The sequence below is a fragment of the Salmo trutta genome, chromosome 35 (assembly GCF_901001165.1).
Source record: "Salmo trutta chromosome 35, fSalTru1.1, whole genome shotgun sequence".
NCBI lineage: Eukaryota > Metazoa > Chordata > Actinopteri > Salmoniformes > Salmonidae > Salmo > Salmo trutta.
The window spans coordinates 24,352,975-24,380,898 of NC_042991.1; the positions used below are offsets into that span (position 1 = coordinate 24,352,975).

General features: G+C 42.1%; 1 protein-coding gene across 1 annotated transcript; it reads left to right on the forward strand.

Annotated features, from left to right (window-relative positions):
• On the forward strand, nucleotides 1–27,108 carry LOC115174906 (dermatan-sulfate epimerase-like). Its single transcript, XM_029733915.1, has 6 exons — nucleotides 1–195; nucleotides 3,150–3,621; nucleotides 8,692–8,945; nucleotides 15,701–15,940; nucleotides 24,577–24,784; nucleotides 25,007–27,108. Exons 2-6 carry the CDS (start codon nucleotides 3,194–3,196, stop codon nucleotides 26,754–26,756), a joined length of 2,880 nt encoding a protein of 959 aa, XP_029589775.1. The 5' UTR covers nucleotides 1–195; nucleotides 3,150–3,193; the 3' UTR covers nucleotides 26,757–27,108.
• Nucleotides 27,109–27,924: the final 816 nt, after the last annotated feature.

Consider the following 27,924-nt stretch of genomic DNA (forward strand, 5'->3'; position numbering starts at 1 on the left):
CTGCCCCTCCTCATACAACAGAATTTATGACGTTCTCTCCAAAACAGCAATGTCTCCCCTTACGCAGAATGTTAACTTTTTTTTCACCACTTGAAAGATTCAACGCATCGATGAATGTCGCGGGGATTCTATTACGAAGTGACTGGTAGGAGTATCAAATCTGGACTACAATTTTACAACAACTGGTTTTGACAGGTAGGCTAATCTTAATCAGTGTACCATTCTGTCTTTACACCAAGGCTTCACTGATCGAAAAATGTCAATTTCAGTGCGCAATCTGCGCGTAATCCTATTTTGAGGTTATGTGGTGTGGTATTAGTAGGTGTAACGTTTTTCCAATGTGGGAATAATAATTAATTAAACCTAAGAAAAGTACTATTTATTTAAGTATATGTACATATAAAAACGAAATAATGAACTCAATATTGTTCTTAATATGACACTGATGACAAAAGTCACATACAAGGATAGTTAGTACTCGATTGATGACATTCGATAGCCTACCAAATGGAAATGTGTAGGATGTTCTCAGAGGTGTGTATAGGTATTCAAATATATAATTATATGTCCTATGAAAACTACTAATATGAAAAAGCTGGGACACTTTGGCAAAGGTGTCTTTTAATATAAGTATCAAGTTTAAGATGCTGGCGGCCTGAAAGTGGCTATACAAGGTAAGGAGGTGAGAGTAGCCAGGTAAAGAAAGATCTCCTGTGGAGCTGCCTAATAAATATTGCCATTGTAAATATAAACACGAGTTTAGGGTTTGTTGTATTACTTTCTAGTGATGGAGCAGTATAGAATACTTTCCAAAATACAATGTTGGCACATTATTCTACAGTATAAAATAATGACAACTGACAAGTCAGTTCAAATTTTTGCCCTGCTAGAACTGCCCCTGTCAACTGTAAGGGCTGTTATTGTGAAGTGGAAACGTCTAGGAGCACCAACGGCACATCCACTAAGTGGTAGGCCACACAAGCTCGCAGAATGAGATTGCTGAAGCGTGTAGCACATAAAAATCGTCTGCAACACTCACTACAGAGTTCCAAACTGCCTCTGGAAGTAACGTCAGCACAATAACTGTTGGGAGCTTCATGAAATAGAACACTACCTGCCCAAATGCATAGTGCCAACTGTAAAGTTTGGTTGAAGAGGAATAATGGTCTGGGGCTGTTTTTCATGGTTCGGGCTAGGCCCCTAAGTTCCAGTGAAGGGAAATCTTAACGCTTAGAATGACATTCTAGACGATTCTGTGTTTTAAACTTTGTGGCAACAGTTAGGGGAAGGCCCTTTCCTATTTCATGACAATGCCCCGGTGCATAAAGTGAGGTCCATACGAAAATGGTTTGTTGAGATTGGTGTGGAAGAACTTGACTGTCCTGCACAGACCCCAGACCTTAACCCCATCGAACACCTTTGGGATAAATTGGAACGCCGACTGCGAGCCAAACATCAGTCCCCGACCTACTGTAACTAATGCTCTTGTGGCTGAATGGAAGCATGTCCCTGCAGCAATGTTCCAACATCTAGTGGAAAGCCTTCCCAGAAGAGTGGAGGCTGTTATAGCAACAAAGGGGGGACCAACTCCATGTTGATGCCCATGATTTTGGAATGAGATATTCGATGAGCAAGTGTCCACATACTTTTGGTCATGTAGTTGAAGTTATTTTAAAAGAGATGGCTAACAACAGCATGCGAGCTGCAATAAAAAACACAGTTCCACTCACCTGATGATGATCATTTGAAACTTAACTTCTTGTTGAAAGTTATTCTTTAAAAGGGAGACACTAACAAATTAGCAACAACATCCTCTTCGATAACACCTGCTGCAGCCACTGCAAACTAGCCTACAACAAAAGCTAGGTAGTTAAACCGTTGCTCGCTATTGCACAGTGACATGTTGGCCTTCGAGAAGGCATAAGTTTCCATGCATTTTTGTAAAACTCAATGTGATTGGTTGATTCCCCTGTCACTCAAAAAGGTTGCCCTAATACAATTCAATGTCAGATGCCTTTTATCAAGCTTCTGATGGCCTAGCCAATGACTGATTAATCTCCCCAGAGACCACATAGAGAAATCCAGATTGAATCTTTTTTCTCTTCAGTGTTAACCCTTTCCTTTCTAACAAAAACTGAATAGATTTAATCAGAACATCATTGAAAATAATATAGCAATTATTATTTGTATCATTTTATAAATCCTTAGCCTTTCTCTGTCTAAAGAATCCATATGTTCTACTGGACATTTTGAACTCTTATCATGGTGATGATTTTACAAAATTACAGTCATGGTCTTGAATTGGACTCACATTTTTCTGGTCTCGGTCTTGACTCAGTCTCGAACCTCTCGTCCCCCTCCCGGTCTCGGTCTTGAATCAGTCTCGCTTAAGGTGGTCTCGAACACAACACTGCTAGGTAACACTAAATAGTGTAGCATAATACATAACAGACAACTCATGCTAATGGAACTGACCAGAGTCTAGACTCTCTAGACAACCTTCAAATCACCACCAAATGGTTTTCTGTTAGACAAGTGCCACGAGTAAGGTCCTGGAATGTACGTCCATGTTCCTGAGAAGAGATGACTAGCACTACCATAGTGTCAAATTGACCTATGCCATCTTAGTCATCGGTTAAGTCAAACCAGTAGAACTGATGAATAAGAATACCAGTCGGGGACTCTATGACCTTTAGAGTGTTGAGGACAACGTGTCTGACTATGTGGGTGTACATGGCTAGACTTGCCTGAGATACTGTCAATACAAGAATGAACTAGGCCTCAGGATTCATAGCGATGAACACACATCTCGACAATAGATGTCATAGCACACTTTACACATTACTGCTACCTCTTCTCAAGATACACTTGGGGGAGGGGGGGGTCTGTTATGATTAATCATAAAGATAAGAGTTGCATTTTTACAACAGAGAGCTCAACTTTCCTTTCAATTGTGACAGTCTACAGCAAGTCCTATGGTTTTGTAGTGTTTAATAACCTTTCAGAACAGTAGAGGATAGCCAGAATGATCAGGAATACAGCTGTATCCAATTATTCAAGGAATGCACCCTTTGTATGAAAAAGCTGGGGAGTCGAGAGAGAGAATATGGCTCAAAGTATTTTCTTCTCCCCTTTCCTTTCCTTCTCAGCTGAGCTCTGTTGGAAATTCCACGGCGCCCTCTCTGATGTGAGGATGAGGACCTACACCAGAGGGGCCCCCACAGCGTTCTTCATAAGTCTACTGTGGCCCCTGGTGTCCCCGGTGGTGGGAGTGGGAGAGGAGACGGACCCCACTGGAGGGATACCCTTCATGGGAGGGAACTACGATGGACACCCCATGCTGTTTTTCAGCCAGGGTGAGGTGGAGGAGTTGCAGGCGGCAGCGACTGGGACTCACCGGGAGATGGCTGCAAGGATCCGCGAGGCGGGAGAGGCCATGCTGGAGCTCCCTGAGGAATACCTGCCCCCCTGGAGCCCGGCCGAGTTCAGTGCCCGCTGGAACGAGGTGTATGGAAACAACCTGGGAGTGTTGTCTATGTTCTGTCTGCTCTACCCACACAGGGCCGGGGCCCTTGACCTGGCCAAGGATTACATGGAGAGGATGGCAGCTCAGCCTAGTTGGTATATTTTCTATCTTTGTTTTTCCCATATTTTTGTGTACATCTTCTTATCCGAGATATTGCTGCAGAAAGCAAACCTAAATGCAATCAATTGTCTGTGAAAATCATCCCTACTTATTGGGACAAGAAATATGAGATACAATGTGTGGAAACAGTTTCTGAGTAGTTACTCAAATTCAGCCCCTGTGGGAACAGGTACTGTGTACAGTAGATACTCAAATTCAACCCCTGAGTGAATTGCTTGCTTCTCAATTGCAGAAAACCGAGCCGTTCTTCCCTTGGGATCTCTATTGTTTTATGCTTAGCCTACCCTTTGCAGTAATAAAAATCTCACATGTTTTTCTCATTACAATGACCAATACTGATATATTTGGAGAATGCACAGATGCAGCTTAATCAATGTATTTGTCCTCTGTACATCACCATGTGCCCACTGGGGATACATGCCAAATCCTACTCCGCTTCTTTATGGCCAGACCTGCAAGTAGAGATGCATTGTGGTCCGATGGGCCTGTGGTCCAGGAAATATGTTTAGCAGCTGTTCGAATTCATTGCTGAACATGCCCCCGTTGAAAGGAAATGAAATGTTCAGATGTTGAGCTGCCTAGCTTTGTGCAGTGGGATAGGAGGACTAGGGTTTCAGCCTCTACTACTGCTCTGGATTAGAGGTCAGAGGCTGAGATAGTCATTTGACTGGGGTTCTCTGAGTGGTTACATGGGAAATCTCATCTGCATCTCACATTGTTCACCCCCAACCAAAAGGATGTGCTAATGGCGGTCCCAGTCTACAGAATCAGAAGGGAATCGCTTAAAGTCTGAATGATGTTATATTTGAATCAAAAGTATATGATATTTATTTAACCATACTAGGCTATCATGCAGACTTGTTCACATTATGTTGCACAAAAATCTTAGGTTAAGAAGAGGGCACCTATGAGATAGCATGTTGTTTCTGTATTTTAACCAACCCTTACAGTACTGTACTTCAGATGACCCCCGACCTCCTGTGAGGGTTGTGATTGTGAAACTTCTGTGGTTTTAAGATTTTCACTAACAGTACAGTTTATAAAGTCCTTTATAACAAGCTTTCTCTGCACGTCGCAAGCCAAGGAATTCAGTGTTAAGGAGGGGTCTCTGACATATGAGGCAAGGCATTTCACTGTCGCAACCAATTTTGGAGTCATGGCGCCTGCGTTCTCAGAACCTTCTTTGCTTTTAGCTTCATGGTCAGAGGGCTTCCCTTTTCCAGTTTCACCTTCTCCTTATCTCTCAATCCTTTTTCAGAAAAAAGCATTACCTCAGCCTCATTGTTTAAATCCTCTACTTAGCCATCAGCTGCTGCGTCTAGCCACCCCGTTCAGAGGGAGAGACAAGGTTTTCTTCTGGGTACTGACCAGAAGCATTAGTCCAAATTTGCCAATACTTCTCACAATATTTGTCCGTGGCACAAGTGAAGAAATGAAAACCCACTGAGCGCATTTTCCTAGTTTAACAACATACAATGTGAGTTCTCTCCTCAGCCACACATTTACTATAGTTTCTGAATCTCACAGGGATCCTTAAAAGTGTCTCCAACAACTTGTCAAGGAGGACCATATTCCGACCGGTAAACTCCAGCTTGTGGCGTACTCTGGTCCCTGGTTTGTTTTAAGGCAGTCCATGTGTAAACACACAGAAGAGACGTCTTGTGTGCTTTGGCGTAATGTAATATACAGTACAGTACAGCAGTACTCATTCTAAATACTTTAACAGTGCATTAAACTTGGTTTGTGAACCAAAGTGTGTCATCAAAAAAACATTTTAACTAGTCAAGTGTCCCTTTTATTCAATTTAATTCCTACCCATGTAGAAGGCACATTCATTTGTCTTCTACACAGCTCGTTGACAGATGAAAATAATGTATTAGTTACATAAAATAGAAGAAATGCTGCCAGAGGGTAGCTGCATATCTTTGATATGTGTGAATAAAATAAAATAAACTTTTATTTGTCACATGCGCTGAATACAACAGGTGCTGACCTTACCGTGAAATGCTTACTTACAAGCCCTTAACCAACAATGCAGTTCAAGAAAGAGTTAAGAAAATATTTACTAAATAAACTAAAGTTTAAACAATTATAAAAAGTAACACAATAAAATAACTATAAAATAAAATAATATAGGGGGTACCAGTACTGAGGTAATGTGAGGGGGTACAGGTTAGTCAAGGTCATTTCTCTGCTACCACTTGCCATGCGGTAGCAGAGAGAACAGTGTATGACTTTGGTGACTGGAGTCTTTGACAATTTTTTGGGCCTTCCTGGGACCCCGCCTAGTAAATAGGTCCTGGATGGCTGTGATGTACTGGACTGTATGCACTACCCTCTCTAGCGCCTTACGGTCGAATGCTGAGCAGTTGCCATACCAGGCAGTGATGCAACCGGTCAGGATGCTCTCGATGGTGCAGCTGTATAACTTTTTGAGGATCTGGCGACCAATGCCAAATCTTTTCAGTCTCCTGAGGGAGAATAGGCATTGTCGTGCCCTCTTCACAACTGTCTTGGTGTGTTTGGACCATGATAGTTTGTTGGTGATGTGGACAGCAAGGAAATGTAATCTCTTGACCCACTCCACTACAGCCCCATCAATGTTAATGGGGCGTGTTAGGCCCTCCTTTTCCTGTAGTCCACGATCAGCTCCTTTGTCTTACTCACGTTGAGGGAGAGGTTGTTGTCCTGGTACCACACTGCCAGGTCTCTGACCTCCTCCCTATAGGCTGTCTCATTGTTGTCGGTGATCAGGCTTGTCCACACAGTCGTGGGTGAACAGGGAATACAGGAGGGTAGCTCTGACAGGCCCCCGTGTTGAGGATCAGCGTGGCAAATGTGTTGTTGCCTACCCTTACCACCTAGGGGCGACCCGTCAGGAAGTCCAGGATCCAGTTGAAGAGGGAGGTGTTTATTCCCAGGGTCCTTAGCTTAGTGATGAGCTTTGTGGGCACTATGGTGTTGAACGCTGAGCTGTAGTTAATGAACAGCATTCTCACGTAGGTGTTCCTTTTGTCCAGGTGGGAAAGGTAGTGTGGAGTGCAATTGAGATTGCATCATCTGTGGATCTGTTGGGGCGGGATGTGAATTGTAGTGGGTCTAGGGTTTCCGGGATGATGGTGTTGATGTGAGCCATGACCAGTCTTTCAAAGCACTTCATGGCTACCGAAGTAAGTGCTACAGGGCGGTAATCATTTAGGCAGGTTAACTTCACTTTCTTTGGGCACAGGAACTATGGTGGTCTGTTTGAAACATGTAGGTATTACAGACTCGGTGTCGGAGAGGTTGAAAATGTCAGATTAAGACACTTGTCAGTTGGTCCGCGCATGCTCTGAGTACACGTCCTGGTAATATGTCTGGCCCCACAGCCTTGTGAATGTTGACCTGTTTAAAGGTCTTGCTCTCATCGGCTACGGAGAGAGTGATCACACAGTCGTCCAGAACAGCTGGTGCTCTCATGCATGCGTCAGTGTTGTGTGCCTCAAAGCGAGCACAAAAGGTCTTTAGCCCGTCTGGTAGGATCGCCTCACTGGGCATCTCACGGCTGGGTTTCCCTTTGTAGTCCGTAATGGTTTGCAAGCCCTGCCACATCCGAGCTGGAATAAAAAAATCGCATTTTAAAGTAAGGCAGCTTCTTTGATATTTGGCACATAGTAAAGTGTATGGGTCCAGGTGATGAGTGGAATGGATTTCTACCTACAGCATATGTCTTTTATATGTTCTGAGAAGAATGATTGTCAAGATGGGGATGAAAATGTATTGACATGGCATGCACTTTAATGGTAACTGCTCAAAATACAATTTCCTTCTTGGATTTTTATTTTACTGACACATTTTACTGTCATTTTTACTATAATTACACAGAGAGAGCTTTTTAAGAACACCTCTTAGCAGGTGTTATACGACATTAACGCATGGGTAAGGACTAATTTGCCAATTTCACAATTAGTAGCTCTTAAAAACACAAGTCAGTCACCATTCAAAATGTATGAGGTGCCAGCTACTTTTGAAATTGCACATAGTGCACTTTATATCACTTTAAAAGGCAGTATATGTTGTTGGATTTTAAAGCATGTGTGAAGATGCTGTTTTGCATGTTTTTGGTAAAGAGAACTGAAAGCTATTTAGATCTTTGCCAAATCAGAAAATGGGCCTGAGAAAGATAAGTTAAAGTCTACACTTTTGATGACATTTAACTTTCAAGAATATGTAGTTAACCTTTTCTGTTTTTATTGGAGCTTATAGTACTGAGCAAATAGTTTGTTTTGAGGTCAGTTTGGTTTTTGTTCGATGAAAAAATAATCACGGTTTTCGATTTTGGTTTCGATAATGTTTTTAGACATTAAATGCACTATGCTTTATGTGAGTTGAATGCTGTAACAACAGATAATAAAACAGTTAATATCCCATGATGGTAGTGACTGCACATTACTGCTTATCACTTATTAACCATCTTTTATTCACACTTTAATAAATATTTCAGTTGTTGTGTATATAAACAATTTTCAGGCCTATTTGATGACTTTATTATTTAATTCCAAGTCATCATTTCATCTCTATAGAGCTGCTGTCTGACAAAGTCACTATGTTAGTTGTTTTTCAAAGTAAATAAGGCATACTTTTATGACTGCTGAATACTAAATATCAGCCTTAGCTCAGACAAGTAGGTGCACAATGGATTATAGAGACAAGAAATTCCACGTTAGTTAATTAATATGTTTTCTACACTAAGCTTTGTAGAATATTGGCCTTTTGGAAAGCCTACTACATTGCTCAGTTCGAGCTTGATCTGATTTATCTCCAGAGAAACTGCTCATTGCATTCAAATAATTTAACAGATGTCGGTCAATTAATTGTTTTAAAAAAAGAGAATGCTCTAGCTGCCTTGCTTGGGCTAGTGTGAAAAAGGAATTTCAATTAATTCAAGACTATTCGTAAAGATACTAAATATTGTATTAAGTCTTTCAAAGTTAGGAAATGGCACAATATAAATCCGTATTTATCACAGAGGACTATACTCATCAATCATTTTCTGTGTGTTACAGGTTGGTTAAAGATGCTCCTTGGGATGAGGTTCCTCTAGCCCACTCTCTGGTTGGCTTCGCTACAGCCTATGACTTCCTGTATGAGTACCTGAGCAAGGTGCAGCAGGAGCGCTTCTTGCAGGTGATCGGTAATGCTACCCGCTTCATGTATGAGAAGTCCTACATCCGCGGCTGGGGCTTCCAGTACCTGCACAACCACCAGCCCACCAACTGTGTGGCTCTCCTCACTGGCAGCCTGGTCTACATGGCCCAGGGTGAGTACATCTGGTCCATATACTGTGAACGTATGTGTGTGTGCAGATAAACACAAATAAATGTATTATTACATCATCAGCTTTCAGATGGAGATCCTACAGTTTTTACTCTGTAACCTAGATCATGTCATTTTGGTGGTGGACCATTCTTGATACACACAGGAAACTGTTGAGTGTGAAAAACCCAGCAGCGATGCAGTTCTTGACACACTCAAACCAATGTTTCTGGCACCTACTACAATACCCCGCTCAAAGGCACTTAAATCCATGTCTCAATTGTCTCAAGGATTAAAAATACTTAATTAACCTGTCTCCACCCCTTCATCTAAACTGATTGGAGAGGATATAGCAAGTGACATCATTAAGGGATCATAGCTTTCATCTGGATTCACCTGGTCAGTCTATGTCATGGAAAGAGCATGTTTTGTACACTCAGTGTAGATCCAGTAGATTGGTCAGTTTCTACTTAGTCTATTCATACTCCTAGAATACTGTGGCCTCTTCTTGTTAACTTGTGTCACATCCTTCCTGAGTTACTTGAAATCACATTTGCCTTAAATGGATGGCTGCAGTCCAGCTCCATACGACTTCAGTAAGATTGTTTCCTCCAGTGGAGGCTTCCCAGGCAGCCCCCTCTGCCCCTGAGTAGACAAACATTCTGGGCTGGAATTTCCATTCAGTGAGCCCGGGTTTATTCTCCGTAGCTGACCTTAATCCCTCATAATTGTTTCTCCAGCGGAGACTCTCCACACGATTCCATAACATTCTGGATTGACCTTTTCCCAGTGTTTCTCTTAGTAGAGACTTAAGGAAGGAACATAAGTCTGAAAAAAGGGCCTTATTATTTCCTGCTCATTTGAAAACTGTTCCTTCTATTGTTTTGCTTTCAATTTCCTGGTTGTATTTTATTGGATGTTTCAATAGAGGAAGAGAGGCCAAAGGAAGGTGAAGTTGTTCTTGTTGTTCCCAGCAGTGCTATGGTATAGCTTGGTTTGTTTACAAGGGAAGTGTTTTTGGTACAGAAAGAATGAGAGTCGATGTAAAGTAAATGACAGCAGGCTTATGGAGATTACTGTGGTCATCGTGGTTTTTCTTGGAGGATGGTTTATGATACTGAGCAGAGGGTTGAAAAAAGGGGGGGGGGCAGGAGAGGGGGGTGCAGACTGGAGAATTATAGTACCCCTTTTGTTTTGAATCAGCTTTTTTGTTTCAAGTCCAGGAAAAACCGAGTTTGGTCCAGCAGCTTTGGTTGTTAACTCTCCTGTTACCTTGGAAATAAACGTAATTTGGTCATGGCCTGGGGTCTATGTACTGACTGTATAAATGTTTAAAGCTGACTTTGCACTTGTATGTTTTTGATCAGCTGCAAATTGTAAAAGGTAGCTTAACTAACTAACAGTTTTTGCTTAGGGTATAGCAGATTGAGAAAAGACAGATAACCGTTACCTTGCTCATTCTTGGACCAGTTTATTTAGGGGTCTAACTCTGGCATAATTATTTTACTGTGTGCATATTCACTTCCTGCATTCCTTTGTCATGCATTTATCATTCATATCCTGTGCAAAAGTATGACATTACGGGCAAATATTATTCTATCAAGAACACAGTGAAGAAATGGAACTTTGCCACTAAGGTTCTGCCAGAAATCAATCCTAGCAAACATTGGCTTCATGTCACATTTAATTCAGAGCCATTGTATTGCACATGTCTATAGTACTGAGATTTATGGAAGAATACAGCACCTCTCTTTAAAATATGTGTATTATTTTATAGGGGACGTAAAAAGCCAATTTGAAGCATTTATTTATAAGGAAGGGATAGGCTCCATCTGTTGAAAATAAAGGAAGACATATCTGTCCAAAGCATAAAACCTCTTAAGACCTCTATGAGAAAGTTAATCTCAGCATATAGCTACTGTGTACACTATAGTCTTATCATCAGAAGGGATATTGTATGGGCTCTATCCAAAGGGTGAGTCACGGGGATAGAGTGGATCAGATGACTAGATCGCAGGACAGCAGCTGATATGGGATCAGTGCATTCCGGATGCCGGTGTCTGCATGTTGACGCTTGGCGGCTGGTCTGCCTTGCTGGGATCCTAATTGGACAGCCATGTGTGCAGTAGTTTACCATGGGTTCATCAGTACTTAACCATCAGGATTTCACCCTAAGACCTGAATCATCCACTTGTCTGCTACGGCCACCAGGTGCTCAAGTTGTATTATTTAGTGTAGAATGTTGGGACTCTGGGAGACATTCAAACTCATAGCCACAGTCAGACTACATTGTGTTGCTTCCTTAAACAAAAGTTGTTATACATGAACACTTGATTGATTTGTGAAAAAGTGTCTATTTTACACATACTGTATAACCTATGGGCAAAATGGGTTGAGTCGACCTAGTTCCCTCGTTATTCAAACACAAATTAACAACAGGTTTGGTTTACGTTTTGACAGTTTTTGAGAACTTTAACAGATGTCAATTAAAATTGTATGTAAAGTACCAGTCAAAAGGTTGGACACAACTACTCATTCAAGGGTTTTTCTTTATTTTTACTATTTTCTACATTGTAGATTAATAGTGAATACATCAAAACTATGAAATAACACATGTGGAATCATGTAGTAACCAAAAAGTGTAAAACAAATAAAAATATATTGTATGTTTGAAATTCTTCAAAGTAGCCACCATTTGCCTTGATGACAGCTTTGCACACTCTTGGCATTCTCTCAACCAGCTTCATGAGGTAGTCACCTGGAATGCATTTCAATTAACAGGTGTGCCTGGTTAAAAGTTCATGTGTGGAATTTCTCAATGAGTTTGAGCCAATCAGTTGTGTTGTGACAAGGTAAGGTTGGTATACAGAAGATAGCCCTATTTGGTAAAAGACCAAGTCCATATTATGGCAAGAACAGCTGAAATAAGCAAAGAGAAATGACAGTCCATCAAACTTTAAGACATGAAGGTCAGTCAATCCAGAAAATGTCAAGAACTTTGAAAGTTTCTTCAAGTGCAGTCTTAAAAACCATCAAGCGCTATGATGAAACTGGCTCTCATGAAGACCGCCACAGGAAAGGAAGACCCAGAGTTACCTCTGCTGCAGAGGATAAGTTCATTATAGTTACCAGCATCAAAAATTGCAGCCCAAATAAATGCTTCACAGAGTTCAAGTAATAGCCACATCTCAACATCAACTGTTCAGAGGAGACTGCGTGAATCAGGTCTTAATGGTCGAATTGCTGCAAAGAAACCACTACTAAAGGACCCCAATAATAAGAAGAGACTTGCTTGGGCCAAGAAAGACAAGCAATGGACATTAGACTGGTGGAAATCTATCCTTTGGTCTGATGAATCCAAATTTGAGATTTTTGGTTCAAACCCCTGTGTCTTTGTGAGACGCAGAGTAGGTGAACGGATGATCTCCGGATGTGTTGTTCCCACCGTGAAGCATGGAGGAGGAAGTGTGATGGTGTTGGAGTGCTTTGCTGGTGACACTGTCTGTGATTTATTTAGAATTCAAGGCACACTTAACCAGCATGGCTTTCATCAAGACAAAGGCTGGCTACTTTAAAGTGTCTAAAATCTAAAATAGATTTTGATTCGTTAAACACTTTTTTGGTGACTACATGATCCCATATGTGTTATTTCATAGTTATGATGTCTTCACTATTATTCTACAATGTATAAAATAGTAAAAATAAAGAAAAACCTATGAATTACTGGGTGTGTCCGAACTTTTGACTGGTACTGTAGATCTGACGTCTTTGCCCGGTGGGTACAGTATGGAAAATGATTTTGCCAATACTCTCAGCTTTAAGCAATTGTCTAGACTTGTTCATTCTCCCGCCTTGTATAGTCTAAACCCACTTGATTGGCATCATGTCAATAAATGAAGCAGAAACTCTTGTCAGCCCACTATCAATGCATTCAACCTACGTCATATTTGGTTATTTCATTCTTAGAAACCAGTCTTTGTTCATTCTTGGAAATAAAATAAGAGGCTTCAGGAATTTTCCTCAACTGGGTCCAGACACCTTTTTTGTGATTTCACAAATTTATAGAAACTTTCCCCGAACAGCAAATCCCCCAAAAAACATGAACAAAGGCTCCAAAAAAACACCCAAATACATCCTTTTAGAAACGGCAAAGCTCTCAGTATTAGGATGTAGGTCTTTAGATGTTGTACACATTAAATTGTGTAATTCCGAACTTTATCCGCAACATTCTTTTCCATTTTGTTGTGTCTTGAGCGATACCTCCCTGTCCATTTTACAGGTAACTGCCAAAAGAAAAGAAACACTTGAGTAAACGAGTGATACAAAGTATATTGAAAGCATGGGGTACTTCCACACAGGAAGTTCCAGATACTTGTAGAATCTTTGCCAAGGTGCATTGAAGCTGTTCTGGCATGTGGTGGCCCAACACCCTATTAACACATGATATGTTGGTGTTTCCTTTATTTCGGCAGTTACCTATAGCAGCAGGCTACACAGAAAATGGAACCGCTCGAGACGGCTCAAGTTGCGGGAAAGGGCATATAACGTTGCGGATAAAGTTCAGAATGACACAACTTCATGTGTACAACATCTAAAGACCTGCATCACAATACTGAGAGCTTTTTTGTTTCTAAAATGACGTTTTGAGGTGTTTTATTTTTTATTTTGTTCATGTTTTTTAGGGCCCCCATACTACACAATGAGGATGAGGAAGTGATTTGTTGTTTGGGGTAAGTTTCTCTAAAACATGTCAAATCACAAAATAGGTGTTTGGACCCTTCTAGAACATGCCATTTAAATCAAAAATAGAGATTTGGTTGTAAAAAAGAGAACTTCTCTTTTAATGGCTCATCAAATCATAAATAGTTAAAACACCTCAAAGGAGTAGAAGGCAAGTCAAATGGCACCATATAAATAGTAAATCCCTTGACCTCCCACATTCCTGCGAACCACAGCGTCATGGTGTGGGCAACTAATGTGTACTGATGAGGGCTCCAGAGCTCCAGAGCCAGTAACATCACTAACAGCATGGCTGAAGAGAAGCCATAGATAAGACCCCAGCATGACAGCAGCATTATCCACTCAGCCAGTCATTAGGTAAACTGAGGCGCATCATTAGGCTCCAGATCGATTGTGGAGGTCATGGCTAGAGCACAGTGTTACAGTACGTGATGTGATTGAGCCATGGGTGGTAGAATTTCTTACTGGTCATTAAGATTATTGGATCTTTTGACTTTATAAAATTAATCAGATTAGTTTGGGTATTGTCACGACTTCCGCCGAAGTCGGTTCCTCTCCTTGTTCGGGCGGTGCTCGGCGTCGCCGGTCTTCTAGCCATCATCGATCCACTTTTCATTTTCCATTTGTTTTGTCTTGTCTTCTCACACACCTGGTCTCAATTTTCCTCATTACATGTTGTGTATTTAACCCTCTGTTCCCCCCATGTATTTGTGCGGAATTGTTTATTGTAAGTGCATTTGCACGTTTTCCCTAATGCGCGACGGGTTTTGTACCCATGTGTTTGTGGTTCTGATTACCGGTAATTTTATGAATAAAACTGCTCCGTTGATTACCAAGTTTTGCTCTCCTGCGCCTGACTTCCCTGCCGCCAGTTACACACTTGTCACGGCTGTTATAAGGAACGGACCAAGATGCAGCGTTTTCGTAGTTCCACATAATTTATTTACTGTGAAACTAAAATGCCCTTAACAAAACACTGAAGGGAAAAACAACAAACCGTGACGCAGGAGGAACATACACACTCACAAAATATAATCACCCACAAGGACAGGTGGGACAAACATCAACTTAAATATGGCCTCCAATTAGAGACAACGACAACTAGCTGACTCTAATTGGAGGTCATGCCAAACAACGACCAACATAGAAATACAAAAACTAGAACTGAACATAGACATACAAAAACAGATAAACACCCCCTGTCACACCCTGACCCCTCTACCATAGAAAATAACAACTTACTATGGTCAGGATGTGACAGCACTCCCATACAGGTATTCCCCTGACTTGATTTAATTCTATGTATTTTTTTCTGTTCTATTCTATGTACTTTTTTATATTCTATTGTAATTATATAAAAACATGTTGGTTCATTAATTCCTACATGATGCCCTTGTGCAGAACCGTCCAAACAATGTGTGGACTTGGGAGTATGGAACCGGAGTGTGGGCATTAGTGTAGTGAGATGCTGTTTGTGTAAATGTGGTCTTTGTGTGCCAGCAGTTCCTGTTTAATGGTAAATACCTGCTCTGTGTAGGTCACTGATCTACTAGCCCAAACCAAACACAGGGGTGGATGCCAGCTCAGGGGCTGGGCTGTGGGCACCGGTGAGGGGGTGGCTGGAGCCAGTCCACTAGGTAGCTGCCATGTACCAGTGAAGGACTGGGATTCCTCAATGAAGTGTGGCTGGAGTGTTTATGTGGTCACTTCTTCTCATAGTAAACTGTGTGTGATCCAGAGAGAGAGAGAGATGCTATACATTAGTCTGGTATGGTAGTATCATGCTTTCCATATAACGTGAGTTAAGGCTCCTGTATGAAGTTCCTGGAAATTAAGAAATCTGAATTTTGAATGACTGAGTAGCTTTAACTGCATTTACGACTACAGTACCTCACTTGAGACCACATATTACACCTAGTTACTTAGTTAAAGTCATGACAACAAACACTTTAGGTGGCTGACAGCAATCTATCTCAAACCCACTAAGCTGACCCTGGTTTCCCCTCTGTTCTGTTCCAGGTTATCTGCAGGAGGCCTACCTGTGGACTAAACAGGTTCTGGCCATCATGGAGAAGTCTATGGTGCTCCTCCAGGACGTGACAGATGGCTCGCTGTACGAGGGCGTGGCCTACGGGACCTACACCACCCGCTCTCTATTCCAGTACATGTTCCTGGTGCAGAGACACTTCTCCATCAGCCACTTCGACCACCCCTGGCTCCACAAACACTTTGCATTCATGTACAGGACCATCCTGCCAGGTAATACACCAATTGATGTTGTATGCTCTGCTCTGCCATTCAATTGCATAGAACATAATTAATGTTTCCCTTTGCAGAAGTTGCTTGGTTCGATTGACTTTCTACCTCTAACTGTGCATTTAGTCTAGATATTACGTGATGTATTAAAAGGTCATATGGATATCGTATAGGGAGCAAGACCATTTTTTTAAGGAAATACAGTGCCAGTCAACAATCTGTGAATAAATGTTCATAAATGCCTTAGTGAACTGCTGAGGCACTCGCCCTGGCCCTGCATCCAGCTAGCGTCCTTGGAAATGTTTCCCAAGTTCTAAGTAGATTAGGTATGAAACCCCCTGAGTGCATTACCACCATGTTAGAGAGTGTAACTACTCATTTGTCCTGATATGGGGTATGCATGCGTGCACTTAATAGCTTCCTGGAGGTCTGTCAGAGCTGTGCTGATCCCTCTCCTCTGCTCTCCACTCTTTTCTGGCTGACTGTCTGACAGTCAGTGGGAGGGCAGTGCTGGAGGAAGGGCCCCCTCCCAACACTTTGTATTGTGACTGGGGCAAAGCAGCTCTAGGAGATCTAGTTTTGGACTCCCACAATATTTGGCATGGGGCATTTGTTTGTCCAAGATCTAGCTTTGCATCACGGCAGGAATGTTGTAAACAGACGATCTTTCAGAATGGGAAACACACACCTAGTATCACACCGCTTGTGCACTATCACAGCTCAGGATGTGACCCAGATGCAGACACAGGAGGCAGATAGTTCCATACTCAGAATATTTATTTTACTAGTGGTGGAAAAAGTACCCAATTGTCATACTTGAGTAAAAGTATAGATACCTTAACACAAAATGACTAAAGTGAAAGTCACCCAGTAAAATACTACTTGAGTAAAAGTCTAAAGGTATTTCATTTTAAATATACTTAAGTATCAAAAGTAAATGGAATTTCAAAAATATACTTAAGTATCAAAAGTAAAAGAAAGTATAGATCATTTAAAATTCCTTATATATGGCAAACCAGACAGCACAATGTTCTTGTTTTTTAAAATTACGGATGGTCAGGGGCACACTCCAACAATCAGACATAATTTACAAATGAAGCATTTGTCTTAAGTGAGTCCGCCAAATCAGAGACAGTAGGGATGACCAGGGATGTTCTCTTGGTAAGTGCGTGAATTGGACCATTTTCCTGTCCTGTTAAGGATTCAAAATGTAACGAGTACTTTTGGGTGTCAGGGAAAATGTATGGAGTAAAAAGTAAATTATTTTCTTTAGGAATGTAGTGGAGTAAAAGTTGTTAAAACCTGTTGGGGCTAGGGGGCAGTATTTGCACGGCCGGATAAAAAACGTACCCGATTTAAATTGGTTACTACTCTTGCCCAAAAACGAGAATATGCATATAATTAGTAGATTTGGATAGAAAACACTCTAAAGTTTCTAAAACTGTTTGAATGGTGTCTGTGAGTATAACAGAACTCATATGGGAGGCCAAAATCTGAGAAGATTCCATACAGGAAGTGCCCTGCCTGACAATTTGTTCTCCTTCTGTGGCATCTCTATCGAAAATACAGCATCTCTGCTGTAACGTGACATTTTCTAAGGCTTCCATTGGCTCTCAGAAGGCGCCAGAAAGTGGAATGACGTCTCTCCTGTCTCTCGGCGAAAAACAGCAGGAGATTTTGTGAGTGGTCAGGCTGAGAACAGTCACACTGGAGATGCGCGTTCATGTGAATTCTCCATTTTTTTCTTTCAGCCTTTGAATGAATACAAACGTCCCACCTTGCCCATGGAGGTTAAAAATAGTAAAGATACCTCAAAACGACTTAAGTAATGCTTTAAAGTATTTGTACTTACAGTTGAAGTCGGAAGTTTACATACACCTTAGCCAAATACATTTAAACTCAGTTTTTCACAATTCCTGACATTTAATCCTAGTAAAAATTCCCTGTCTTAGGTCAGTTAGGATCACCACTTTATTTTAAGAATGTGAAATGTTTGAGTTTGAGTTTGAGTTTCTTTTCATTTTTACAGGGACAGTGCACATTAATCAAAGTTTCAGTAAAAGTGCCGGTTTTAGCCAGCCGGCTAATTTTCAACCGCAGTCCCTGGGCAGGTTATTAAAACCATTACAATACAGACAATCAATGAGCAGTGAGCACACGCAGAGCAACATAGGACAAGCAAGACATAGTATGCAGACAGAACAACACAGCGCAACAAGACAAAATCCATAAAAGCAAGTGTTTCCACACCTCACAAGCTACAGACAACATGGAAAGCGGCGATACACAGCTAGGGATTATGTTCACATATCTGATTGGCCTTTAGCCATGTCTGCATGTTTTTTGTGAAAGTCTGATAGGTGGTGCAGTTACGTGTGTCTGATGGCAGTGTATTCCAGACATGGGAAGCTCTCACAGAGAAAGTAGATTGACTAAAGGTGCTTTTCCTTAAGGGAAATATACAGTCACCTCTCATGGCAGACCTTGTGGATCTGCTGCCATATGTTTGGGTTTTCTGTTTAACAAAAGTACTGAGTGGAGGGGGAGCCAGGCCATTTAGGATCTTGAATACAAGACATGCGTCAGTGTATTGCACAAGATTTTCCCAACTCAGGAGCTCATGCTTTCTGAGGATGTAACAGTGATGATGGCTATTGGGCTTTCAAGCACTTCTATTGGGCTTATCAAGCACTTTGAGAGCCTGTTTGTAGACAGACTGAATGGGTTTTAATATTGTACAGCAAGCTTGGGCCCAACTAGTCAAGCAGCATGTTAAGTGGGGGAGTATCATAGATTTGAAGTACAGTTTTGCTACCTCTGTAGTCAAACAATTTCGTATAAATCGGAAATTAGCTAGGTTGAATTTGGTTATTTGAATGACCTTTTTCACCTGCTTTTTAAGAGGTTGGAATCAAGTATGATGCCAAGGTACTTAAAATCAGATACCACCTGGAGCTTATACCCTGACACATAGACATCTGGCTCAGTAGCAACGGTTGCCCTCTTTGTGAAGAACATGCAGACAGTATTTTTTCACATTGAGATGCAAACACGAGTCACTGAGCCACTTTGTAACCTAGACCATTACAGTAGTGAGTTCTTGTGCAGCTTGTTGTTTGCTCTTTGCATGCACATGTATCACTATCATCTGCATACATTTGAACTTCAGACCCAGTACAGACAGAAGGCAGATCATTAATGTACAGGCTGAACAGGAGGGGCCCCAGTATTGAGCCTTGGGGCACGCCCACATCATAACAAAGAGTGGGTGACAGCTCATTGCTCACTCTGACACACTGAGTTCTGCCTTCAAGATAGATTAAATCATATCGCAAGGCATCAGGGGAAAAGTTGAACTTGGACAATTTTGTGATGAGAACCTCATGGTTAACAGTATCAAAAGCCTTTCTTAGGTCCAGAAATACAGCCCCAACAACGCCCCCTTTGTCCATCTTGGACAAAGGCCATCCACTGCTTTCCATTCCGGTGAGTATCGCTGGCTCAGTGACGTTAGGCCCAGGATTGAGTTGCACATCCCCAGAGAGCAGGAGGGTAGTGAACAGGTAGTTTAACTGTTTCCGATAAATGTTGGACTTGTGTTTGTTACACATAAGCGGTTCAGTGGAATTGGGAGCGAGGTAGACTTGGCCATTACTCAGAACATTATGGTATGCGGTGTACTGTCCGCTCCTGTGGAACGGTGAACCAATGTGTTTGGTGTTGATATTCTCCGGCAGTAGATTGATTGTCTCATCCCAGCAAGGACGCACTGAGATTATCAGTAAAGCAGCTACATAACTAACAATCATGGCAATGTACTGGAGATAAAACACATAATTGCGCTTTAAATCTTTGCATGAGTTACTTAGCTGGGGTCGGCATACACCTGATGTTTTAGATAAAATAACAGCATCTGGAGGAGAAGCGGCACCTGCCGCACCACCCTCCCTTCCGTCTGCCATCCAATGTCAGAATAATAGTAGAGAGCATTATTTATTTTAGATTTTATTTCTTTCATCACATTCCCAATGTGTCAGAAGTTTACATACACTCAATTAGTATGTGGTAGCATAGCCTTTAAATTGTTTAACTTGGGACAAATGTTTCAGGTAGCCTTCCCACAATTAGTTGGGTGAATTTTGGCCCATCCCTCCTGACAGAGCTGGTGTAAGTGAGTAAGGTTTGTAGGCCTCCTTGCTCGCACACGCTTTTTCAGTTCTGCCCAAACGTTTTCTATAGGATTGAGGTCAGGGCTTTGTGATGGCCATTCCAATACCTTGACTTTGTTGTCCTTAAGCCATTTTGCTACAACCTTGGAAGTATGCTTGGGGTCAGTGACCATTTGGAAGACCCATTTGCGACCAAGCTTTAACTTCCTGACTGATGTCTTGAGATGTTGCTTCAATATATCCACATCATTTTCCTCCCTCATGATGCCATCTATTTTGTGAAGTGCACCAGTCCCTCCTGCAGCAAAGCACCCCCACAACATGATGCTTCCACCCCCGTGCTTCATGGTTGGGATGGTGTTATTCAGTTTGCAAGCCTCCCCCTTTTTCATCCAAACATAATGATGTCATTATGGCCAAACAGTTCTATTTCTGTTTCATCAGACCAGAGGACATTTCTCCAAAATGTACGATCTTTGTCCCCATGTGCAGTTGCAAACTGTAGTCTGTCTTATTTATGCCAGTTTTGGAGCAGGGGCTTCTTCCTTGCTGAGCAGCCTTTCAAGTTAAGTTGATATAGGATTTGTTTTACTGTGGATATAGATACTTTTGTACGTGATTTCTCCAGCATCTTCACAAGGTCCTTTGCTGTTGTTCTGGTATTGATTTGCACTTTTCGCACATTGATTTGATTCGCACATTGATTTGCACTTTTCGCAAAGTACGTTCATCTCTAGGAGACAGAATGCGTCTCCTTCCTGAGCGGTTTGACGGCTGCGTGGTCCCATGGTGTTAAATACTATTGTTTGTCCAGATGAACATGGTACCTTCAGGTGTTTGGAAATTGCTCCCAAGGATGAACCAGATTTGTGGAGGTCAACAATTTTTTCCTGAGGTCTTGGCTGATTTATTTTAATTTTCCCATTTTGTCAAGCAAAGAGGCACCGAGGTTGAAGGTAGGCCTTGAAATACATCCACAGGTAAACCTCCAATTGACTCAAATTATGTCAAATTATGTCAATTAGCCTATCAAAAGTTTCTATAGCATTTTCTAGAATTTTCCAAGCTGTTTAAAGGCACAGACAACTTAGTGTATGTAAACTTCTGACCCACTGGAATTGTGATACAGTGAAATAATCTGTCTGTAAACAATTGTTGGAAAAATTACTTGTGTCATGCACAAAGTAGATGTCCTAACCGACTTGCAAAAACTATAGTTTGTTCACAAGAAATTTGTGGAGTGGTTGAAAAATGAGTTTAATGACTCCAACCTAAGTGTATGTAAACTTCCGACTAAGTACTTTACACCAAAGTATTTTACAAAGGGGCAGGCAAAAGGCAGGTCGAGGTTCTTAATCCAAGGCAGGGTCAAACAGGGACAGAATGGCAGGCAGGCTCAGGACAGGCACATAGGTCAGATCCGGGAAGACTAGAAAAACAAAGTTGAGAGCAGGCGAACCAGAAAACATGCTGGTAAGACCTGACAAGACAAGACAAACTGGCCCAGACAAACAGAAAACACAGGTATAAATACACAGGAGATAACTGGGAGACACCTGGTAGGAGGTGGAGACAAGCACAAGACTGGTGAAACAGATCAGGGTGTGACAGTGCACAGTCTGATTTTGGTTATTGCTGTTTTTGGCTTACAAACAATTTATCGTGGTAAAATATTTACTACTGGTTGCTAGGTTTTAAGATACCTGTTCAAGCCAAACTGCCATTATTAGATCCTGAGTGTAAGCTACATTTATGGGAACCATGTGTTTTGGGGAAATGGCTTCAGCAATAAAGCTAGGGAGATGCTAATTTCAACAGGGCCTGTAGTTTGTCTTTCCCTTTTAGGACATGGCATGCCATGCATTTTTTACATTTGTGTTAAAAATGCAAAAATTCTGTTGAAGCTACATATGTAAGATTTGTAGTGTATTTGAGGTTTAACAAAGGCTTCTAAGTTCTTATACAAATGTATAAAAAATGTCCATTCATTATAATCCACATAATTCACATTTCCTGTTGCTGCAGGATTATTTTCCTGCTGTAGCAAACTGTCTTGAATTAAGATTCTACAATGCCTTCAAAGTATTGAAAACCCTTAACTTTTTTCAACATTTTGTTGTGTTACAGTCTGAATAAAAATGTTATTAAATTGAAATTTTGTGTCACTGGCCTACACATATTACCCCATAATGTCAAAGTGGAATAATGTTTTTAGAAATGTTTACAAATGAATAAAAAATTCAAAGCTGAAATGTCTTCAGTCAATATGTCATGCCTGCTCCCCCTCCCTGGCGCTCAGTGGTGCCAGGCTGCCCATCATTACGCACACCTGTCACCATCGTTACGTGCGTATTTGGACTCACCTGGACTTCATTACTTTGTGGATTGCCCCTCCCATATCTGTCGTTTCTCGGTTTGATCCCAGTGTCAGCATTAATGTCATTATGTTTCCCCTGTCCAGACACTGTCCGGGTTTTGTTTCATGTACATTATTTATTAAACGTTCACTCCCTGTAGTCTGTCCTTACACAATAAGTATGAATACTAATTGACTCAAGACATTTCAGATTCATTTTTTATTAATTCGTAAACATTTCTAAAAACATAATTTGTTATGGCAAGCCTAAATAAGTTCAGGAGTAAACATTTAGCAATAAGTGTTTAACATGATTTTTGAAGAACTACCTGATCTCTGTACCCCACACATACAATTATCTGTAAGGACGAGCAGTGAATTTCAAACCCAGATTCATCCACAAAGACCAGGGAAGTTTTCCTGTGCCTTGCGAAGAAGGGCACCTGTTGGTAGATGGGTAAAAAAGCAGACATTGAATATCCCTTTGAGCATGGTGAAGTAATTAATGACACTTTGGATGGTGTATCAATACACCCAGTCAATACAAAGATGCAGGCGTCCTTCCTAACTCAGTTGCCGGAGAGGAAGGAAACCGCTCAGGGATTTCACCATGAGGCCAATGGTGACTTTAAAACAGTTACAGAGTTTAATGGCTGTGATAGGAGAAAACTGAGGATGGATCAACAACGCTGTAGTTACTCCACAATACTAACCTAATTGATAGAGCGAAAAGAAGGAAACCTGTACAGAATAAAAAATATTCCAAAACATGCATCCTGTTTGCAACAAGGCACTAAAGTATTACTGAAACAAATGTGGCAAAGCAATTCACTTTTTGTCCTGAATACAATGTGTTATGTTTGGCGCAAATCCAACACATTACTGAGTACCACTCTCCACATTGTTTAGCATAGTGGTGGCTGCATCATGTTATGGGTATGCTTGTAATCGTTAAGGACTGGGGAGTTTTCCAAGATAAAAAGAAACAGAATGGAGCTAAGCACAGGCAAAATCCTAGAGGAAAACATTGTTCAGTCTGCTTTCCACCAGACACCAGACACTTGGAGATGAAATTCACCTTTTAGTAGGACAATAACCTAAAACACAAGACCAATTATAAAATGGGTGGTTCGAGCCCTGAATGCTGATTGGCTGACAGCCGTGGTATATCACGGGTATACCATGGGTATGATAAAACATTTTTACTGCTCTAATTACATTGGTAGCCAGTTTATAATAGCAATAAGGCACCTCAGGGGTTTGTGATATATGGCCAAAATACCACGGCTAAGGGCTGTATCCAGGAACTCCATGTTGCTACGTGCCTAAGAACAGCTCTTAGCCATGGTATATTGGCCATATACCACACCCCTTCGGGCCTTATTGCTTAAATATACACTGGAGTTGCTTAGCAAGACGACATTGAACGTTCCCGAGTAGCCTAGTTCCAGTTTTGACTTAAATCTTCTTGAAAATAAATGTCAAGACTTGAAAATGGCTGTTTTCACAGTTTGAAGAATTTTTTTAAAATAATAATGTGCAAATATTGTACAAACCAGGTGTGGAAAGCTCTTAGAGACTTAACCAGAAAGACTCACAGCTGTTATCACTGTCAATGGTGATTCTAACATGTATTGACTCAGGGGTGTGAATACTTATGTAAATGAGACACTGTATTTCATTTTCAATACTTTAGCAGAAAACATGTTTTCACTTTGTCATTTTGGGGTATTGTGTCTAGATGGATGAGGGAAGAAAATATTTAATCCATTTTGAATTCAGGCTGTAACACAACAAAATGTGGAAAAAGTCAAAGGGTATGAATACTTTCTGAATGCACTGTATATCTGTACAACACGTACTGTATTACTTACATTTTATAGACTACTCAAGATTGAATCATAAGAAGGTATATTGTTTGTACAACCAAACTGGACCTTGGACTGATCAGTATGTAGCGGTCACTTCAAATTTGTAAGAGTTTTATGATAAAAACATTCCATATTTCTCTAACAAACCAGTATGAAAAGCCACTATTGCAGTTGCCTCCTCCTATATTTGAACTGTAAAATAATCCATATGGATCTTGGCCCTGGCCTGTTCCATCTCACCAGGGTTCCAGAGGACTGTAGCCATAGCAGATTCCAACTACAATTGGTTCTACGGGCCTGAGAGCCAGCTGGTGTTCCTGGACCGATACGTGATGAGGAACGGCAGTGGGAACTGGCTGGCTGAACTGATCCATCAGAACCGGGTGTTGGAGGGGCCAGGACAGGCCGGGAAGGGACAGAGATGGTGCACATTGCACACAGAGTTCATCTGGTGAGACTGAGTCACTCTCTCTCTCCCTCTCTCTCTCTCGCTCTTGCTCTTGTCTGTTGGTTTAGTTGTACTGTTAAATATGCTGTATTGTATGGATTTAGACCTACAGTTTATTATCATGCTGATAATTCAATAATTTACTCCATTCTGAATGTTAAATAGCATTTTGAGCAGCTTAATTTGTATGTATGAAATTAATATGTTGTTTTTTCAATTCTGCAGGTATGATCCAAGCCTGACTCCCAGGGTTCCTGCAGACTTCGGTACATCCCAACTCCACTACTTTGAGGACTGGGGGGTCGTCACGTATGGAAGTGCTTTACCCGCAGACACCAACCACACCTTCCTCTCTTTCAAGTCGGGGAAGCTGGGTGGACAGGCCATATTTGACATCGTTCACAGGAACAAGTACAAAGAATGGATCAAAGGGTGGCGGAACTTTAACGCTGGCCATGAGCACCCTGACCAGAACACCTTTACGTTCGCCCCTAACGGTGTTCCTTTTATCACGGAGGCTCTGTATGGGCCCAAGTATACCTTCCTCAACAACGCAGTGCTGTTCTCCCCAGCTGTCTCAGGGAGCTGCTTCAAGCCATGGGAAGGTCAGGTCACCGAGGCCTGTGACTCCAAGTGGCTGAAGTACAAGGTGGGGCTGGCGGCGGACTCCCAGGGCAGGGTGGAGGCGGCTCTGGAGAGGCAGGGGATGGTGTTCATCCGTGGGGAGGGCCAGTCGGCCTACAACCCTGACCTGAAGATCAGGAGCTTCCAGAGGAACCTGCTGCTCCTGCACCCCCAGCTGCTGGTCCTAGTGGATCATGTCCATCTGGAGACAGACAGCCCAACCAGGGCCATGAGTGCCTTCTTCCACAACACGGACCTGTCCTTTCAGGAAGCCAAAATTGATGGTGTGCACGGAGCCTTTATCAGACACGGTGAAGACCCGTATAAAATGTTCTGGATGGATGACACGGGCTTCAGTGAGAAAGGGGTCTTGGGGTACTGGAACTATCCACGTGGTTACCCCTATAATGGCTCTAACTATGTGAATGTGACAATGCCACTGAGGTACCCACACACCAGGGTGGCCTATATCTTCTTTGGGCCGGGGGTGGACGTGCAGAGCTTTAGCCTGCGTGCAGATGCTAATAGGGTGGACATTTACCTGGCCACCAACGAGCACACCTACACCATCTACCTTCTAACAGGAGAGGTGACCAACAAGCCTCTGTTCGCCATGGTACTGGTGGACCAGAAGAAGATTGTGTTTGAGAAAGCAGCAGGAGTGCTGAACGATACGCCAGAGGAGGTGGAGGAGTATGTCAACGTAGTAGAGGACAACCTCCAGCATGCCAAGCCTGTTTTCCAGCAGCTGGAGAGACACATCCTGGGCAGGGTACTCAACACGGCCAGCTTCCGCAAGACAGCTGAGCGCCTCCTACAGTTCTCAGACAAGAAGAAGACAGAGGAGGCCATCGAGAAAATGTTTGCGCTGACTAAGAAACAGGGCAAAGGAAAGGGGGCCATGAAAGCCTTGGGGAACCTTGGGAATGAGCTCTCAGAGAGCCTGCCTGACATCTTTGCACAGATCGAGGTGAGTGAGAAGAAGCATAGATCGAAGAGCACAAAGCGGATTATTGAGGAGAGCTCAGAGGAAGATGGAGACTCCAGGGCTTTTATGGATTATGGAGACTCAAATAAAGGCAGGAAGGGTGGCTTTGTGAAGGGTCGCAAGTTCAAGGAGGTCCACATGTCGGCGACAGCCAAGAGTGACAGTCTGTCAAACGCAGCATCTTATATCAGACTATTCCTAATCATAAACATAGCCACCTTCTTCCTGCTACTGGCTGTGTTATTGACACGCTTCCAGAGAGGCAGAAGTCTACACACCCAAAGGTGTTTCTATGGCATTCTCCTCATCGACAGCTTCATCTTACTCTGCCTCTACTCTTCCTGCTCTCGCGCACAGTGTTGACATCATCACTGTGCAACGACGGGGAATGTCAATGTACAGACAGACCTATTGAACCATTGTAGTTCGCCATGGGTGAATAAAATGCACCATACACCTCAGTCTGAGCCAAATCTACCTAATGGGTGTCCAGGAAATAATTAATTCCAAATAGGAATTGATAGACTTAACGACATTAAGCCAGACCACCTCTGAGATCCTAAGCTTCTGTGGAGCTTGAGAATGGAGTCTGAATAAACTTTGTCATGTACAGTTTTTAGATTCATATCAAAGATCTCCAAGGCTAGCCACTAAAATGCAGATGTCTCTGCCTCTCTCTGTGTACGTTTTGACATGCAGTCTAAGTCATAAAGAATATAGAAAGGTCGGGTGATTGTGGAGGCCAGGTCATCTGATGCAGCACTCCATCACTCTCCTTGGTCAAATAGCCCTTACACAGCCTGGAGGTGTGTTTTGGGTCATTGTCCTGTTGAAAAACAAATGATAGTCCAACTAAGCGCAAACCAGATGGGATGGCGTATCGCTGCAGAATGTTGTGGTAGCCATGCTGGTTAAGTGTGCCTTGAATTCTAAAGAAATCACAGACAGTTTCACCAGCAATGTACCCCCACACCATCACACCTCCTCCTCCATGCTTCACGGTGGGAACCACACATGCAGAGATCATCCGTTCACCTACTGTACTCTGTGTCTCACAAAGATACTGCGGTTGGAACCAAAAATCTCAAATTTGGACTCGTCAGACCAAAAGACAGATTTCTACTGGTCTAATGTCCATTGCTCGTGTTTCTTGGCCAAAGCAAGTCTCTTCTTATTGGTGTCCTTTAGTAGTGGTTTCTTCACAGCAATTCAACCATGAAGGCCTGATTCACGCAGTCTCCTCTGAACAGTTGATGTTGAGATGTGTCTGTTACTTGAACTCTGTGAAGCATTTATTAGGGCTGCAATTTGATGTGCAATTAACTCTAATGAACTTATCCTCTGCAGCAGAGGTAACTCTGGGTCTTCCTTTCCTGTGGCGGTCCTTATGAGAGCCAGTTTCATCATAGCGCTTGATGGTTTTTGTGACTGCACTTGAAGAAACTTTCAAAGTTCTTGAAATTTTCCGTATTGACTGACCTTCATGTCTTAACGTAATGATGGACTGTCGTTTCTCTTTGCTTAAGTGAGC